The sequence below is a fragment of the Melospiza melodia genome, chromosome 26 (assembly GCF_035770615.1).
Source record: "Melospiza melodia melodia isolate bMelMel2 chromosome 26, bMelMel2.pri, whole genome shotgun sequence".
NCBI lineage: Eukaryota > Metazoa > Chordata > Aves > Passeriformes > Passerellidae > Melospiza > Melospiza melodia.
In genome coordinates this window covers 3,048,488-3,065,937 of record NC_086219.1, presented here as the reverse complement: position 1 = coordinate 3,065,937, position 17,450 = coordinate 3,048,488, and the positions used below count along the sequence as shown (strand labels likewise).

Sequence of the window (17,450 nt, the reverse complement as noted above, 5' to 3'; positions counted from 1 at the left end):
CAGGTCCCAGGACCCTCCCCCAGGTGAATCCACAATGGACACTGTGGATCCTGCACCCTTTTCCCCAAATCCCAGCACCCTCCCCCAGGTGAATCCACAATGGACACTGTGGATCCTGCACCCTTTTCCCCAAATCCCAGCACCCTCCCCCAGGTGAATCCCCCCATGGACACTGTGTCCTGCACATCCAGGTCCCATCACCCTCCCCCAGGTGAATCCCCCAGCTGACCATGTTCTCACTGTACCTTAACACAGTTTTCACATTCAAACCGTTTCCCACTGTCGTGAGACATTTGGTGACGAATCAGGTTGGATTTCCAGTTGAAAGCCTTGGGACACTGGTCACACTTGTACTCCCTCTCCTCGGTGTGGATCACCATGTGCTGCTCCAGGCTGGCAAAGAGACACAGGCTGAGCTTCAGACCACCCAGAGCAGGCACTGAGGCAGGTCTGAGACCCAGAGAGGTGACAAAGATGGTGACAGAGAGCCAGCTGTGGGGCCTGGGGGGTTTCCTGTTTCTGGGTGCCTCAGAGCAGGGAGGGAGCAGCTCATAAAATTCACAGAATTCACAGAATCACCGGTTTGGAGAGACCTTCAAGTTTATTGAGTCCGACCCAGCCCCAACCCCTCAGCTAAACCTTGGCACCCAGTGCCACATCCAGGCTTTGTTAAACACACCCAGGGATGGTGACTCCACCGCCTCCCTGGGCAGCCATTCCTGAACTTTATCACCCTTTGCATGAAAAACTTTTTCCTAACATCCAACCTATATTTCCCTTGGTGGAACTTAAGGCTGTGTCCTCTGGTTGTGTCAGTTCCTGGAGAAAGAGCCCAACCCCGCCTGAGTACAGGCACCTTTCAGGAGTTGTAAGATTGATAAAGTCACCCCTGAGTCTCCTTTTCTCCAGGCTAAACATCCCCAGCTCCCTCACAGAGCTTCTTTCCAAACCCCTCACCTGGGAGAAGGGCAGTGAAACCCAAACACCATTTGAGGTTTTTTAGATTTATTTGATTGGTTGAAAATGCCCTCTTCTGCCTCAAAACGATGCTGTGTTTTATGCTACTTAAAAATACCTGAGTCCATTCTCAAGGGGGAAAAGGAAAGTAAACCCAACCGGGACCCTAGAGATCCCTGAAGGGAAGAATGGGCACTTTTTGTGGCATCTCCCTGGAGAAAGAAAAGATTTGCTGCTGCTGAGCCTCTCATGTGTCCATTTTCATGGGCAGCAGGCCCACAGCTTCCCAGAACACAGGGACTCACCGTTGGGAGGAAACATGATAAGGTGCAAACACATTTCACTTCTAAATGTCAGACATCTTTGATTACTTCACTCAGCAATTTCACCTTCTGCCAACTGGAGAGTCTCCAGACTGGGGGATGATGGCAATCCCCAGTGGCTGCTGGCCATGGCAGGGGTGGCACTTGGGGCTCCAGTGCCCTCACTGTGCCATGGGAAACCTGCTCCTCCCTGCCCAGGAATCCTGCATCTCTCAGGCGTTAAATCCTGCACCTTTCAGTCCAGGAATCCTGTTCATCTCAGGCTGGGAATCCTGCACCTCTCAGACCTTAAATCCTGCATCTCTCAGGCCAGGAATCATGTTGGGAATCCTGCACCTCCCAGACTTTAAATCTTGTATCTCTGAGGCCAGAAATCCTGGACATCGCAGGCCAGGAATCCTGATCCTCCTTGGCTGGGAATCCTGCTACTCTCATCCAGAAATCCTGCACAATTTGGGCCTTAAATCCTGCACCTCTCGTGTTGGGAATCCTGCATCTCTCAGACCTTAAATCTTGTATGTCTGAGCCTTGACTCCTGCACATCCCAGGCCAGGAATCCTGATCATCCTGGGCTGGGAATCCTGCACATCTCAGGCCTTAAACCCTGCACCTCTCAGACATTAAATCCTGCACGTCTCAGGCTGGGAATCCTGCATGTCTCAGCCAGAAAACCTGAATAATTCAGGCCTTAAACCCTGCACCTCTCAGACATTAAATCCTGCACCTCTCAGGCTGGGAATCATGCATGTCTCAGCTAGAAAACCTGAATAATTCAGGCCTTAAACCCTGCACCTCTCAGACATTAAATCCTGCACATCTCAGGCCTTAAATCTTGTATCTCTGAGGGCAGAAATCCTGCAGAAATCTCAGGCCAGGAATCCTGATCCTCTCAGGCTGGAAATCCTGCACCTCTCAGACAGAAATCCTGCACATCTCAGACCAGGAATTCTACACATTTCAGGCCAGGAATCCTGCACATTTCAGGCTGAGAATCCTGCACTTCTCGGCCATAAATCCTGCACATCTCAGACCAGGAATTCTGCACATCTAATGCCAGCCCTGAGAAACAAGGGAAGGAAATCTGCATCCTTCCCTTCCTTTGGGGCAGGTTAACAGGAGTTGCAAACATTACTCTTACTGTGAGTTCTAAACAAAAAAAACCCAGCTCACATGGAACCTATTCCTGCCTGACACCCTACACATGGACATTAAACCATTCCTACAGAACTTTAAAGCATGGCTGTAATTTTACAGAAACATTAAAGCTGAACACTACAGGAAAATCCTGCACAGTCTTCAGGGAAAATACTCCCTGGGCATTTCTGGCAAGTTCAGGATCCCAGGAATCATGCCAGCCTTGGTCACTCAACACCCAAAACCCTTCCCTTGGAGCACCAGCCCTAATCCCATTGATAATTCATATTCATGGGCAAGCCCCTCATAGACTGCCAACCCCCTGGTTTGAAAGCAGCAATATTCATTTTGCTCAAGAAATGGTGCTCTTAAAATGACCAGATTTTTAACACACACAAAGTAACACAAAATTTTCATATTCACATCCAAAAATACGCTCCTGTTAACTGTGATTTATGAGTTTATTTTGAGCAAATATGGACAAGCTAATATGCTGTTCAGAGGCAAGTACCTACTGGGATTAGCAAAACATTTATTTATTTAGTCAGCTGCTAAATGCTCAATTTCAGGTCCCCAGTGGCATCCTTGATTTCATCTGTGTTAACTTTGAAAAATTCTAAGACCATCCAGGCACTCTGAGCGGGTTTATTTTGTGTTTTAGTGACTTTAAACTTGGCAGATTGATGGGGGAGAGACTGATGTGGACATTTCCTCGCCACCCCACCAATCCACCAGCATGTCAAAGGCTGAATGAGGATGCTGCTCCCTTTTCCCTTGTCAAAAAAAAAAAAAAAAAAAAAAAATCAATTTTATGTTACTTATCCCAAAATATTGGATCTAAAAGGCAAAAACCCCAAGGCCACAGTGCCAGTTGAGGCCCCTAGAGAGCCAGAAATACACAAAGGGTACAAATAGGATACAACACACATATTTCAAAAGGTTATTTCCTAATTACATAAAAATTAGTTATTTGCTAGTTAGCATAAAAATTAATTATTCCTAGTTAACATAACTATTAGTTATTCCTAGTTAGCATAAAAATTAGAGAGTGCTGGAAGCTAAGGAAGAGAGAGTTCCTGACACAGATAGATAAAAGAATTGGATTTTTTACTAAAATCCATAATATTGAAAATATTTGAAGGAAGTTCTCCTTGTCAGGTAAAAAAAAAAAAAAGAAAAAAATTGCAGCCTCTTATTTCTAATGAGAGTAGCCAATTAGTGCCATGAGATGAGGATTAAAAAACCACACTGGGCTAAGAGGGTCCCACTCAGAAATCCCAGGATCCATCCCAGATTCTTCAACTCCCAAGCTCTTTTCCATTCAGATACAGGGAATGCTCTGCAGCCCTCACCTTTCTCTGCATCTTTTAAAATAGATTTTTTTCCCCCCTCACTTCCTCACCCAGATCAAAGAGCTGAAAGTATCAATGTAATTAAGTTCAAAGTGACAAATGCAAGTTTTTAAATGTTAAACTGAAGCGAAACAGGGGCTTTAACCTCGAGGTTTTTGCTGTGCTCAGGCAGAGCCTGACAGGGGATTGCCAGTTCTCACAGTTTTATAAGAAATTTTTTGGTGCACGGGGTTTGTTCACCCAAGAAGGCAAAAGAAATGAGTATGTGAGAACTTCAGCCTCTGGTAAACACAGAAAACTCTGCTTTTATAGAATTTTATAAAAGCTTTTATCAAGGCTTAGGATGCAAATAAACACAATCTTAAAATGATTAAAAAAACTCCTCATCTTTTAAAGCTGGCTCCTAATATTTAACTATCTGAGTCTCGCTTTGCCAATGAATTAGAGAGCTCAGAGATTGCTGTGTTAAAGCTGCATTTCATTACTACCACATTCTGCTTTAAAAAAAAAAATCAAATTTTAAGTTAAAACCTGAGTTTAAATATTTTCCCTTTTAAAGAGAACCTTAATTCTTATTTACAGTTACCGTATGATCATAATAATAAGTAAATAATTATTGCAAATTAAAAAATGAGCTGGAGTTATCCAGCTTGCAATCTTCTTCTTTTCCCTTTTCACATTGCTGTCACAAGAACATTTGGTGGACACAAAGAAAATTAAAAATTTGATTGGGATAGAGTTTTTTTAATTGTTCCTGCCAGATCAAACAGGAGCTTGTGGCCATATCACGAGTTCTTAGGGCATTGACACCTCTTTAAACCCACTCATCTCAAATGACCAAGAATTAAACATAAAAGAAGCCCTCATGCACATGTTGACTGAACTAATATTGGTGGTTTTTTTCCTTCAGAACAAGAGAACAGATGGAAAGATCCACCCAAGGCTCTCAGAAAAGGACCCCTAAAACTTCCCACCAACAACCCTTGGGTGCTTCTACCAACGGGCAATGAAAAGCACAGGTCTGTGAAATCAAGGTGGAATAAAACACTGCCCAACAGCTACAGAGGCCCCAAAATGAGCATCCTAAACTCTGCAGGGAAAGGGGAGGTTTCTATGGAGAAAGGAAAGGTTGATCCCAAAAGAACATTCCTAAAGTTTATGGAGGAAGGAAAGGTTTATTCCAGAAAGAACATTCTGAAATGCTATGGAGAAAAGAAAGGTTTATCCCAAAAAGAACATTTCTAAAGCCCATGGAGGAAGGAAAGGTTTATCCCAAAAAGAACATTCCTAAAGCCCATGGAGGAAGTAAAGGTTTATTCTAAAAAGAACATTCTGAAATGCAATGGAGAAAGGAAAGGTGTCTATGGGGAAAGGAAAGGTTTATCCCAAAAAGAACATTCCTAAAGCTTATGGAGGAAGGAAAAGTTGATCCCAAAAGGACCATTCTGAAGTTCTATGGAGGAAGGAAAGGTGTCTATGGGGAAATTACAGGTTTATCCCAAAAGGAACATTCCTAAAGTCTATCGAGAAAGGAAAGGTGTCTATGGGGAAAGAAAAGGTTTATCTTAAAAAGAACATTGTAAAATTCTATGGAGGAAGGAAAGGTTTATTCCAGAAAGAAGACTGATATGCTATGAAGGAAAGGTTTCTATGGAGGAAACAAAGGGTTATCCCAAAAAGAACATCTCTAAAGCCTATGGAGAAAGGAAAGGTTTCTATGGAAGAAGGAAAGGTTTCTACAGAGGAAGGAAAGGTTTCTATGGAAAGAGGAAAGGTTTCTATGGAAAGGGGAAAGGTTTCTATGGAGGAAGGAAAGGTTTGTATGGGGAGAAGAAAGGTTTCTATGGAGCAAGGAGAGGTTTCTATGGAGGAACGAAAGGTTTCTACAGAGGAAGGAAAGGTTTTCATGGGGGAAAGAAAGGTTTCAATGGAAAGAGGAAAGGTATCTTTGGAGGAAGGAAAGATTTTTATGGAGGAAGAAAAGGTTTCTATGGGGAAAGGAAAGGTTTCTACAGAAAGAGGAAAGGTTTCTAAGGATGAAGGAAAGGTTGATCCCTTCAGTCCTCCCCACCTCCCATCACCCCGCTTTGCCCAGGACACAGAGGGGAGGCCAGAGGAGGGTCTGGCTGTCAGTGGGTACCTGTATTTGTTGGGGAACATCCTCTCACAGTCCTTGCACTCGTAGACCTGTCCATCTCCCAGGCCTTCCTGCTTGATGTCGTCGCCGAGGCTCTCGTAGAGGGCCCCCACGGCCCCGCAGCCGTACTTCTTGTGGCGCCGCAGGTCCAGCTTGGACTGGAACAGCTCATCACAGTCCTCACAGCGGAACGAGGGCTCCTCTGCAACACACACAGCAGCCCATGGTCAGCCCTGCCCCGGGGAACACAACCAGGGAGCAGCAAAGCTCCCCCAGGCCAGCAAACAAACAAACAAAGAGAGAATTCGCAAGTGAGAGGGGAGAGAACCCAAGGGAGGCTGTGCCAGCAGCTGCTTTCACTTTAAGCATTAAGAGAGAACAAAAAAAAAAAAAAAAATCAGATCACACAACCAGAGGAGATCTTGTTTTCTTTGTGTCTTGGCCTCTGCTGAGATGGAGGGACCTGCAGGGATTGGGAGACACACAAAATTCTGGGCTCGTTCCGGGGTGCTGCGCTTGTCTGCAAGGAGGGGGTTTGAAATTATGGATGAGTTTTCCTCAGAAGGGGCTGCCAGGGAAAAAGGAACGAGCCAGGCTCATATAAACACAGATAGTGAGAAGAGCAAACTGCCACAGTACAAACCTGGAGGAGCTTCTTTCTAAGAAATTGTCTGTCTAATGTTCTCCTCTCAGTTTTCCACTGCAGGAGCTCAGGGCTCCATCAGCCCGAGGAGTCCCAGCCCAGAGCACCATGGAAGGAAGAGCAGGGAGCCAAAGGCTTTGTTGCAGTGCTCTTTGCTTTTTTTTCCCCCCCTTTATTTATTTTTTTTTAAAAGTTCTAATGCGCATAATGAATTACTGTAGTCAAGGTCAAACAAATTAAAAAGAGGGCAGCTATTATTAAGTTTACAAGGCAGCATCCTGACCACGGTGCCAAGCCAAACAATCGGCTCAGAGCTGTAAATTTTCCAGGAGAACAAGCTCTGTGAGGGAGTCGGGATAGCTCTGGGTTTCTCCACCCTGGAACAGAAGCTTTCCAGCCCCCTGTGAGTCACTGGAGCCGCGTTTCCCTGTCCTCCCCTACCCTCTTCCTCCACGCTCTGAGGTTCTCTTTTTCTGATAGCTGCACTCCCAGAAGGAGCAGCCTTATCTCTGAGGGAGGAGTGGGAATATTCTGAGAGCTGCAGCCAAAGGTGATGCTGATCTGGAGCTGATCCATTCCCTGCTCTGCACCCCATTCCCCGGGGTGGGATGTGGCCATGCTCACGTTCTTGGGGCAAAATCTTCAACCCCTTTGCTTCAAAGTCCCCCCCCTTGCACTTGTTTACACGAAATTTTGCACAACTGCAAGAACTTAGGCTGAGCTTTAAGGCCTGGAATGGTGTTTTATATATGTCAGGTTTAATTTTGTTACGAGTGTGACAGGAGTGGAACCACAGGCAATATCACACCCTGAGACCTCCATGCTCCCACCTGGGTACTCACCTCCCATCTCCCTTTTCTCTGCTTAAACCTGAGTTTAAAACTGAGCAAAAAGGCTGAGCTTTAAGGCCTGGAATGGTGTTTTATATAAATCAGGTTTAATTTTGTTGAGTGTGACAGGAGTGGAACCACAGGCAGTGTCACACCCAGAGACCTCTGTGCTCCCATCTGGGTACTCACCTCATATCTCTCTTTTCTCTGCTTAAACCTGAGTTTAAAACTGAGCAAGGCAAGGTCCCAGAGGCTGCTGCAGCAGTGATGTGGGCAGAGGAAACCCTCTGCACCCTCTGCACACCTACACGGAAAATACTGACATGGGGAAAATCAAACCCCCCTGAAAAAGAAAGTATCACCAAAACTCAGCCAGCACAGCCTGGCTGAGCCACCCTCAATATTTGATGGAATGACAGGCAAAATATCCCCTGAAATGAAAAAAATATCCCCTGTGGTAATTGGAGAGAAGCAGAATTAAATGTGGGTGGAACTTCAGGAGTGTCATTGCACCAAAAAGATTGGGGTTTGTGCATTGGGTGATGTGGAGAAACACCTCTCAGCACTGGTTGATTTTTTTCCTGAAGAATAGAACTTGATACAAAACTTTACTTACAGAATAAAGGAGCTCTGATTTTGGGGGTTTGGCAGAGGTTTGAGCATCCCTGAGAGAGCCACCCACACCCTCATGGATGGTCCCACAGGGCTGCAGTATCTCCTCAACTCACAACAGAGGGATGCAAAAAGAAATGAAGTCCAGCCAGTCAGCAAAGGGATTTTGACTAAAAAAGAAGACCTGAAGAAAGAAAATCCCCAGTTGTTCTCATTTCAGCTCATTTCAAGGGTTATACACTCTGAGATTGCTGGCAGCAGCCTCACCATGGGGTGGGTCAGGCCCTGATCTGCTCCTCAGAGAAATTCTCTCTTTGCTGCATTTTGTAGAGCAGGACCAATGTGTATCCCATGTGTTTCATGTCCCTGGGGAGGGAAACCTGGAAATCAGGACACCAATAACAGCAGAATGGAGAGACTACCATTAAAATAATCCAAACTGCTTTTTATGAGTGAAAAGAAGTAAAAAATGTAGCATCAAACTCCACAGACGTGGAATTTCTCTAGTAAGGTGTTTCTCCACCTCAGAGCCAGCATTTCCCCTCTTTTCTCTCTTGTAAATGCAGCAGTGGCTTAACCAGGATGGAATTTTTGGAGGAGTGACTGAAATCCTCCAGGCTGGGAAGCCCCAGGTCCCTTCACCTCTTAACAAGCTCCTACCAAACTCCCAGTGTCCCTCAAGCTCCACCTGGCAAATCCCCAGACCTGAAAACACTTGGAATGGAGGAAACAGATTTTATTTTTTCTCCTTTCCTTTCTTTTGACTTCAGAGAAAACGCAACAAAATTCCCTCCACAAATCCAGGTGGGATTCTCCCTGCTCCAGTTTGAGATTTACATGATTAATTGCAGCTTATTTCACCCAAACTCTCCTGTAGGAAGCAGAAATCCTCTCTGGGTTTGGAAGAGCAGCCATGGAGAGTAATTTCCTCCATACCTGGCTGAAACTGGATAATTCCTCCCCTTCCCTGCTCTTACCAGTGACAATGACACAATTTTGTCCTTTCTGTGAGCTTACAGAGCAGGGAAAGAGGTGAAATATCTTAATTGCCTCAAGAATATTTTAGAAAAGAGATTTAGCTTCTCATTCTCCTGGTCCTTTGCCATATCTCACCCAAATCACACAGAATCCAAGAGGACATCAAACACAGCAGCTTTTACACAGGTGGAAAAGATGGAGGGGAGGAAAAGCAATTCCTGTGCTTCAGAGTATCTGGGTTTGGAAAAAGAAATTTGCATTGAAAGGAGGCTTAGAGAGCTGACAAAAATATGATTAAAAGCCTTGTAGCCACATGTTCTTCATCTTGCCACTGGTAGTAAATCCTGTTTTGATGCTCTGATGTGCCCGTGTTCACAGGGGTCTGAGGATGAGGGAAGAGACGAGGATCTGACTCCATGTTTCAGAAGGCTTGATTTATTATTTCATTATATATATTACATAAAAACTATACTAAAAGAATAGAAGAAAAGGTTTCATCAGAAGGCTGGCTAAGAATAGAAAGAATGATAACAAAGGTTTGTGGCTCGAGCTCTCTGTCCGAGCCAACTGACTGTGATTGGCCATTAATTAGAAACAACCACATGAGACCAATCACAGATGCACCTGTTGCATTCCACAGCAGCAGATAACCATTGTTTACAATTTGTTCCTGAGGCCTCTCATCTTCTCAGGAGGAAAAAATCCCGAGGAAAGGATTTTCGCAAAAGATGTCTGTGACACTCAGGCTGAAGAGAGGAGAAGCAGGTGAGGTGGGAGAGCAGCTGAGGGTGGGGAGGCCCTGGGACAGCAGCTGTGGATGCCCCTGGATCCCTGGCAGTGCCCGAGGCCAGGCTGGAGGGGATTGGAGCAGCCTGGGACAGTGGAAGGTGTCCCTGCCATAGCATGGGGTGGGATAAATTCATCCTTCAGCTCCCAAACCATTCCATGATAACCGCTCCAAATCCATCCCCCATTCCTCTGGCATTCCCAGCAAACCCCAAACCAGACTCCTCAACAAACACCCTGCAGGGCAAGGACCTGAGCCTGGCTTAGGAGCAGCCCATGCCCTGCAAAACTGAAACCTAAACCAGCTCAGGGCTGAGCTGAGACCCGGCGCTGATTCTGTGTCTGCATCTCACACCCATTTTGTAGGCTCCAGGTTCATTCAGCTGTTCCTTTTTTTTCCCCTGCCTGTAAGTACCAAAAAATAAAAAGGTCACCCTTCAAAGCACGTTCTCATTAAAGTTTCCCCCTTTTTTAAAAAAACAAAAATACTGCCCTTCACAAAGGGAGCTGTGTGACAGGGAGAAGGGGCTGCAAAGAAAAGAGCAGCCCCAGTCACACCGAAATTGCTGCCTGTTCTCAGTGTCGTGTTTGTCAAACCTATGGTTGTATGTGCCTATCTGAAGTTCCATCAGCAACACTCAGGACAAAGCAGGAATGTAACAGAAAAATAAATCAGTGCCTAATAGCTTTCAGAGAAACCAAGGGGAACACAATTATGTGGCATCTACATGCTAATCTACCAGACTCGAATCTCAAAGGAGTTCAAGTGCCCTACTCAAAATTCCTGCAGTGATAAGGGGTCTGCTGTGTTTGGCTGGGGTTGGGAGGAAAGATTTTTATGATAATTATCTTTGTGTGGAACAATTTTGCATTTTCTCTCTCCCGTTAATTCCAAAGTGAGCTGGGGGTGCGAGGCAGCAGGGAGATAGCCCTGCTGAAAAGTAAAAAGTATTAAGGAGTCAAATATTTAATGTTGGCCTGGCATAATTTGACAGCAATTATGCAGCAAAAGCACTAGACACCGTTAGCAGGAAGATCCAGATAAATGTTCCATAATGACAGAGATGGAAAACAAGGAGCACTTTTTTGCTTGTTCACATAAAAGCCTGCTAGAAACTGAAATGCAGAACAGCGGTGAGTTTTCATTCAGATTTCTCCTTGACATAAAAAAAAAAAAAAAAAACAAAAAAAACAAGGTGCAGAAATTATTCATCTGTGTGTGTTAGTCTTGAGAAAATCATTAACTTTTTTGAGGGGGAGAGCTGTGAAAAAATAGTTCCAAACTTGATATGAGTGAGGCAGCAAATATCACACTTCACCCTCAGCCCTTCAGCAAATGAACTTCCAGCAGCACAAATCCTCAAACCATCCCATTTTCCTGGAATATTGGAAACTGATTGTGCTGGATTTTACTGTAAATTTGCATCAGAAATTATACTTATGTATGGTAAAAAATAGATAAAAATTGTGGGGTGCACTGAGAGAACTCCAATTTCATAAATTAATTTTATAGAGCAATATTTCCAGAGCAATATTTAAAAACTAGTTTAAAACCATTAGTTTTTAAATGAGAATTTACCAGGATTTTTAGAAATTATTTATAGAGTACTTATAGAAATAAATCATGGAATAATGATGTTGGGGACATCTTTCCCAGTTTTCCTCAGAGGTCACCTCCTTGCCCAGTGTTTTTATTGTCAGAGCCTTGGATGAATGTGGGGAAAATCATCCTAAGAGAGGAAAACCAGTGCTGGGAGCACTCTTAGATTTCCAGAACACTCCATGTGTGTGCCCTGCTGCCTGCTCACAGCTGCTGCAGAGAAAGATGAGGTGTCTTTATTCCAGCAATGACAATTTTAGTGATGACTCTTCATCCCCTGCCTGGACCCCTCTTTTCCAGATTCCCCAAATCTCTGCAGGCTGGAGCTTACCAAGAGGGATGTTTTCCATCCTGGGGATGGTTTGGCCATTTTTATTTTTTATACACCCAAAAGCACCTGGGGATGGAAAAAGGCACCTCTGATCATACCCAAACCCATGAAGAGAAGGAATTGAGGCTGATAAATGGGAAAAGCAACTCTGATCATCCCCAAACCCACAAAGAGAAGGGAATAACGCTCATAAATGGAAAAGGCACCTCTGATCATATCCAAACCCATAAAGAAAAGGGAATGAGGCTGATAAATGGAAAAGGCACCTCTGATCACACCCAAACCCACAAAGAGAAGGAACTGAGGCTGATAAACAGAAAAGGCACCTCTGATCATACCCAAACCCATAAAGAGAAGGAACTGAGGTTGATAAAAACTCGGTGTTGTGGACTGAGCCTTTCTCACCAGGAAAAGAGCGAAAATGAGCACAAAATGCATTCAGAGGCAGAAGGGGCAGGTCCTGGCTGGGGTTTTGTCAGGTTTTGTCCCAGCCCTGGCGTTTCTGAGGGTGCAGAGAGGAGCAGGAGCTCCTGGGGAGCCTTACCTTCCATGCTGGGTGCCATGTTCCCCAGGGAATAACCTCCTTCCTTCAGGCACACCAGGAGCTCTTCCCCCGGCTCAATCTCTTTAATAACTTTATAATAGACCTGGGAATCACAAACACAACACACAGGGTAAATATGCAAAGCCTTGTGGTTTATGTGTTAATCAATAATTCAAATTACTTTGGTTAATAGGGGAGGCTGTCCCTCGATTTGGGATAATTGCTGCTCAGAGCTCGTTTTCCTGCCTTTATTTGACTCTCTTTGGGTGTCAGAGTTTCAAAGGGTTTGGGCAATATAAAAATATTTTGGGCAACAAAATATCTCTCAAATTACAACAAATTATCTCTCCCTCAAATTACAACAAAACTTCCCATTTTTCTCCTGTCCTCCTTTCATGTTTAAGACTTTGCTCTCTGAGCCAGAATTGGCCTCATGGTTAGAGCTGAATTGTCAAATCTCCACAGAATGATTTTGTTGATTATTCTCCCCATTAGCCTAGATCTGATTGCTTAATATGAACCACTCCAGGTGAGCAGTTTGCCCACATTCTGAGATAAATAAAATAAAATAAAATAAAATAAAATAAAATAAAATAAAATAAAATAAAATAAAATAAAATAAAATAAAATAAAATAAAATAAAATAAAATAAAATAAAGCAGCCTAGACTTGACCCCTAAACACAGACATGGAGCACTCCAGGTCAGCAGTTTGCCCACATTCTGAGATAAATAAAATAAAATAAAATAAAATAAAATAAAATAAAATAAAGCAGCCTAGACTTGACCCCTAAACACAGACATGAAGCACTCCAGGTCAGCAGTTTGCCCACATTCTGAGCTCTTGTCTGATCACAGACCCTGAACATTCCACCATGTCCTGAGCACAGCTGTGTTCATGTCCTGGACCTTTGTCACTTCCCCTGCACCTGCTCCAGGAGCTCTTTTCTCTTTTGTCCCGAGCAGATTCAGTGTCCTCCAGATGTTTCCCAAATTTTTTGAGTACGCTGGACCCTGTCCTAACACAATACCCTGAGAATTCACCTGGTAATTGTTATTAACTCCCAGTTGTTTTTTTTTAGCACTGTGTTTAACAGCATCCAAGAAATTATTTTTCGGGGTAAAAACCACATGTCCCAGAGCTCCAGGGACAGGGGAAACCCTCCCAGAGCGGCAGGGACACGGAACACCTCTCTCAGAGCTGTAGGGACAGGAGAAACACATCCCAGAGATACAAGGACAGAGTACATCCCTTCCAGAATTTCGGGGACGCAGGACATCGCTCCCAGAGTTTCAGGGACACGGGACATCCTTCCCAGAGCGACAGGGACTGGGAACATCCCTCCGAGAGCTGTAGGGAACAGGGGACATCCCTCCCAGAATTTTAGGGACATGGGACATCGCTCCCAGAATTTCAGACAGGGGACATCGCTCCCAGAAATTCAGGGACAGGGGACACCGCTGCCAGAGCTGCAGGGACAGAGTACATCCCTCCATGAATTTCAGGGACAAGGGACATCATCGCTCCCAGAGTTTCAGGGACAGAGTACATCCCTCCATGAATTTCAGGGACAGGGGACATCGCTCCCAGAGCCACCACGCGGTGCGGCGCGGACCGTGGGGCGCGGTTGCCGCTCAGAACTCTCCTCTCCGCACCGCGGTCAGGAAACACCGGACCGATCCGCCCGCGTTCCACCGAGCACCAGGACGGGCCGCGGGCCGCGATCCGCCCTGGTCCCCGCAGCAGTTCCACGGACGGAGCCGTTCCCCATCCCGTGGGATAATTACGATCCCCATCCCGTGGGATAATTAGCATCCCCATCCCGCGGGATAATTAGGATCCCCATCCCGCGGGATAATTAACTCGCTCCGCCGCCCCCGCCGCTGCCCGGCGTCTCCCGGTCCCGCTCCGGCGGGGAAGGGCGAGGGCTCTCGGCGGCCGTACCGGGGCTCTCCGCTCTCCTCGGGACACACCGGGGAAAAGTTGCCGGTGCGACCGGGAGCGGAATGGGGCCAGGACCAGGGCTGAGATGGGGACTGGGATCGGGATGGGGATTGGGATGGAGATGGGGATTGGGATTGGGATTGGGATCGGGATTGGAATGGAGATGGGGATTGGGATGGGCATCGGGATGGAGATGGGCATCGGGATGGAGATGGGGATCGGGATAGGGATCGGGATGGGGATCGGGATTGGGGATCGGGATAGGGAGATAGGGATAGGGATAGGGATAGGGATTGGGATCGGGATCGGGATGGGGAGATAGGGATAGGGATAGGGATAGGGATAGGGATAGGGATAGGGATAGGGATAGGGATAGGGATAGGGATAGGGATAGGGATTGGGATCGGGATCGGGATGGGGATGGGGGCCCGGAGCGCGGCCCCTGCCCGCCCCAGCAGGTGGCAGACGCCGCCCGCCGCCGCGGGATCCCCGCCGGTGCCTCGGGGCCGGTGCCGGGCAGCGCGCACGGAGCGGGCCGGGCCGGGCCGGGCCGGGCCGGGCTCCCCTGACCTGCTCGCTCCTGTCCCGCGGCCGCTGCGCTCCTCCGGTGCCGGCGGCCGGGCCGATCCGGGGGAGGGCAGGGAAGGGAAGAGGAGGGAACGGGAGGGGAGGGAAGAAGGGAAGAAGGGAAGAAGGGAAGAAGGGCAGCGGGGCCGTGTCTGTGCAGCAGCTCCAAGGTCGGGGCAGACGGAGGCACAGCCGTCCCCATGAACGGGGGGCTGCGGGGCGGCACTTGCGGCCAACCCCGGTACCGAGTGCTGGGACACGGTCACTACCGGGGGTACAGCCCTTAACGAGCTCTCGGTACAGCCCAACCGGGAGCTCTGATACAGCTCTTACCGAGTGCTGGGACACGGCTCTTACAGGGGGTACAGCCCTCACTGAGCATCCCGTGGAGCTCTAACCGAGCGCTCTGACACAGCCCTTACCGGGGATACAGCCCTAACTGAGAAAAAACTCCCGGTAAAGGAAAGCTTTTAAAACCGGGCTGCCGGTAAAGAGAGAGTTTTAAAAACCCGGCGCAGCCTTTACTGGGAGCTCCGGTGCATCCCTAACCGAGCACCCGGTACAGCCCTAACCGAGTGCTGTGACACAGCCCTTACCGGGGTTACGGCCCTCACTGAGCTCTCGGTACAGCTCCAACCGGGAGCTCCGGTGCATCCCTTACCGAGCACTCTGCCCAGCCCTTTTCGGGAGCTCCGGTGCGTCCCGGTCCTCCCCGGCCGTGCCTCCCTCCCTCGCTGCCGGGCTGACACCTTCCCACAGCCCCGCTGCAAACTCGCTGAGCTCCAAACTCACCCGAGCTCTGCCCCCCAGCACTGCCCTCGCTGGGAACTCAAAGCTGGGATGGTCACAAGCACAAAGATTTGGCATGGGAAATGAAATCCCACTGCTGATAAAACACCCCTGGGTATTTTATCACCCATCCCTGTGCTGCCAGGATCCTGCTGTGATTCCAGCCCCGGGTTCCACTGCTTTGCAAACAGTTCTCCCAGAGCAGGCACATCTGTAACCATCCAGCTGGGAGGTCTAAAATGGGAGCTGGTGCTGTGAGCAGGGTCTGGGATCTCCTTGGGTCTGTTCAGCTCCAAAATCCCAGATGGAAACCCCAATCTGGGATCTCCCTGGACCTGTTCATCTCCAAAATCCCAGGTGGAAACCCCGATCTGGGATCTCCTTGGGTCTGTTCAGCTCCAAAATCCCATATAGAAACCCCGATCTGGGATCTCCTTGGGTCTGTTCAGCTCCAAAATCTCATATAGAAACCCCGATCTGGGATCTCCCTGGACCTGTTCAGCTCCAGAATCCCACCTGGAAACCCCGATCTGGGATCTCCTTGGGTCTGTTCAGCTCCAAAATCCCAGGTGGAAACCCCGATCTGGGATCTCCCTGGACCTGTTCAGCTCCAAAATCCCAGGTGGAAACCCCCCAAGCAGCACCAGGCTGACACAGGACACACACCTGTGCACAGGTGAGAGCAGTGCTGAGGCCCCTGCTCCACCCAGCCTGGGGAGCTCATTTCTGGGGATTCCACTGCGAAATAAAAATTGTCTAAAATTTTCCTTTGCCTCATTATCTTTTTCATTTGCACTTCAGTGCTCCTCCCTGCTTGTTCTACAAAAAAGGCTTTTCCCAGGACAGAACCACAGTGAACTTAAGGGGAAAAGTGCCTGAGAAAAACCCCCAAAAGGCAGCCAAGGAGTGAGCCCAGAGCTCAGGACTGACTTGGAAAAACAGGAGTTGGGATGGGCCAAGCTAAGAGGAAAAAATAAGATAAAATAAGGTAAATTTGCAAAGAAATAAAATAAAAAGAAATAAAATAAAACAATAAAAATAAAATAATAAAATAAAATTAAATAATATTAAATCAAAATAAAATAAAATAAAATAGCTATTAAGATGTGCAGCAGGCAACCCAAACCAGCACTAAAACACCAGCTGTGGTTTAAAAGGTCCTTAAAGTTCAGAGATAGCCACAAATTTTACAGGGAAAAATCCTTCAGAATGCCCCTGCCAAGGGCTGACACTGCCCTGGTCTCACCCTTTAGCTCATTTTCCTCCCCTATTTGTTCTCAGAACAAAGTAACTCCTTTTATTTCAGAACATCTCCTGCAGCCCTTCCAGAAAATGGGACAGGCTCCTTTAATGATCAGGGAAAAGTTGGATTCTGCTGGAGTCACATTAATTTCATCAAACATTTCATTATGGTAATTAACTTCATCTTTCAGTCATGGTACTGATGGTCTGGGCTCATCAAAGCCTTTTTTATTTTTCATGCGCTGAAAAAGCTCAGATTTACTAATCCAGCAGAAGATTTACATTCACAAATCAATTCTGTTTGTTTATAGAAAAGTTCCACACTTGATCATTTCGTGCTTCCCACCACAGCATGGGCAGCTCTCCAAATTACCAGCTTTGTTTGACACTAAATAGTTAACAGGATAAGTTGGGTTTAGTGGTACTGAGAATATTCCTTTTCTTGATTTTTTTATCGAAATTATTCTGGGCACGGCGTGTTGAAGAAAGAAAAAATAAAACGAAAGGAAAAATAATAGGAAAGAAAACAAACAAACAACCAAAACATCAAGAAACCCAACACCCCAAAAAACAAACTAACAACCCAAACAAATAAAAAACCGAATAAACAAACAAGCAAAAAGGGAAAGTAGAAATAAGCCAGAGGAATTCTGTAACAGCCTGGGTTGATCCATGAGCCCT

The 17,450-nt window shown here is 46.6% G+C and overlaps 1 protein-coding gene across 1 annotated transcript in view; it reads right to left on the bottom strand.

Moving 5' to 3' along the window:
- The window catches only part of PRDM16 (PR/SET domain 16), a 300,196-nt gene that overhangs the window by 31,664 nt on the left and 251,082 nt on the right, over window positions 1-17,450 (bottom strand). The window contains exons 5-7 of the mRNA XM_063176900.1: window positions 12,228-12,330; window positions 5,907-6,105; window positions 246-393 (exon numbers count right to left, since the gene is read on the bottom strand). Coding sequence (XP_063032970.1) covers window positions 246-393; window positions 5,907-6,105; window positions 12,228-12,330 — 450 coding nt within the window. The remainder of the gene's footprint in view (window positions 1-245; window positions 394-5,906; window positions 6,106-12,227; window positions 12,331-17,450) is intronic.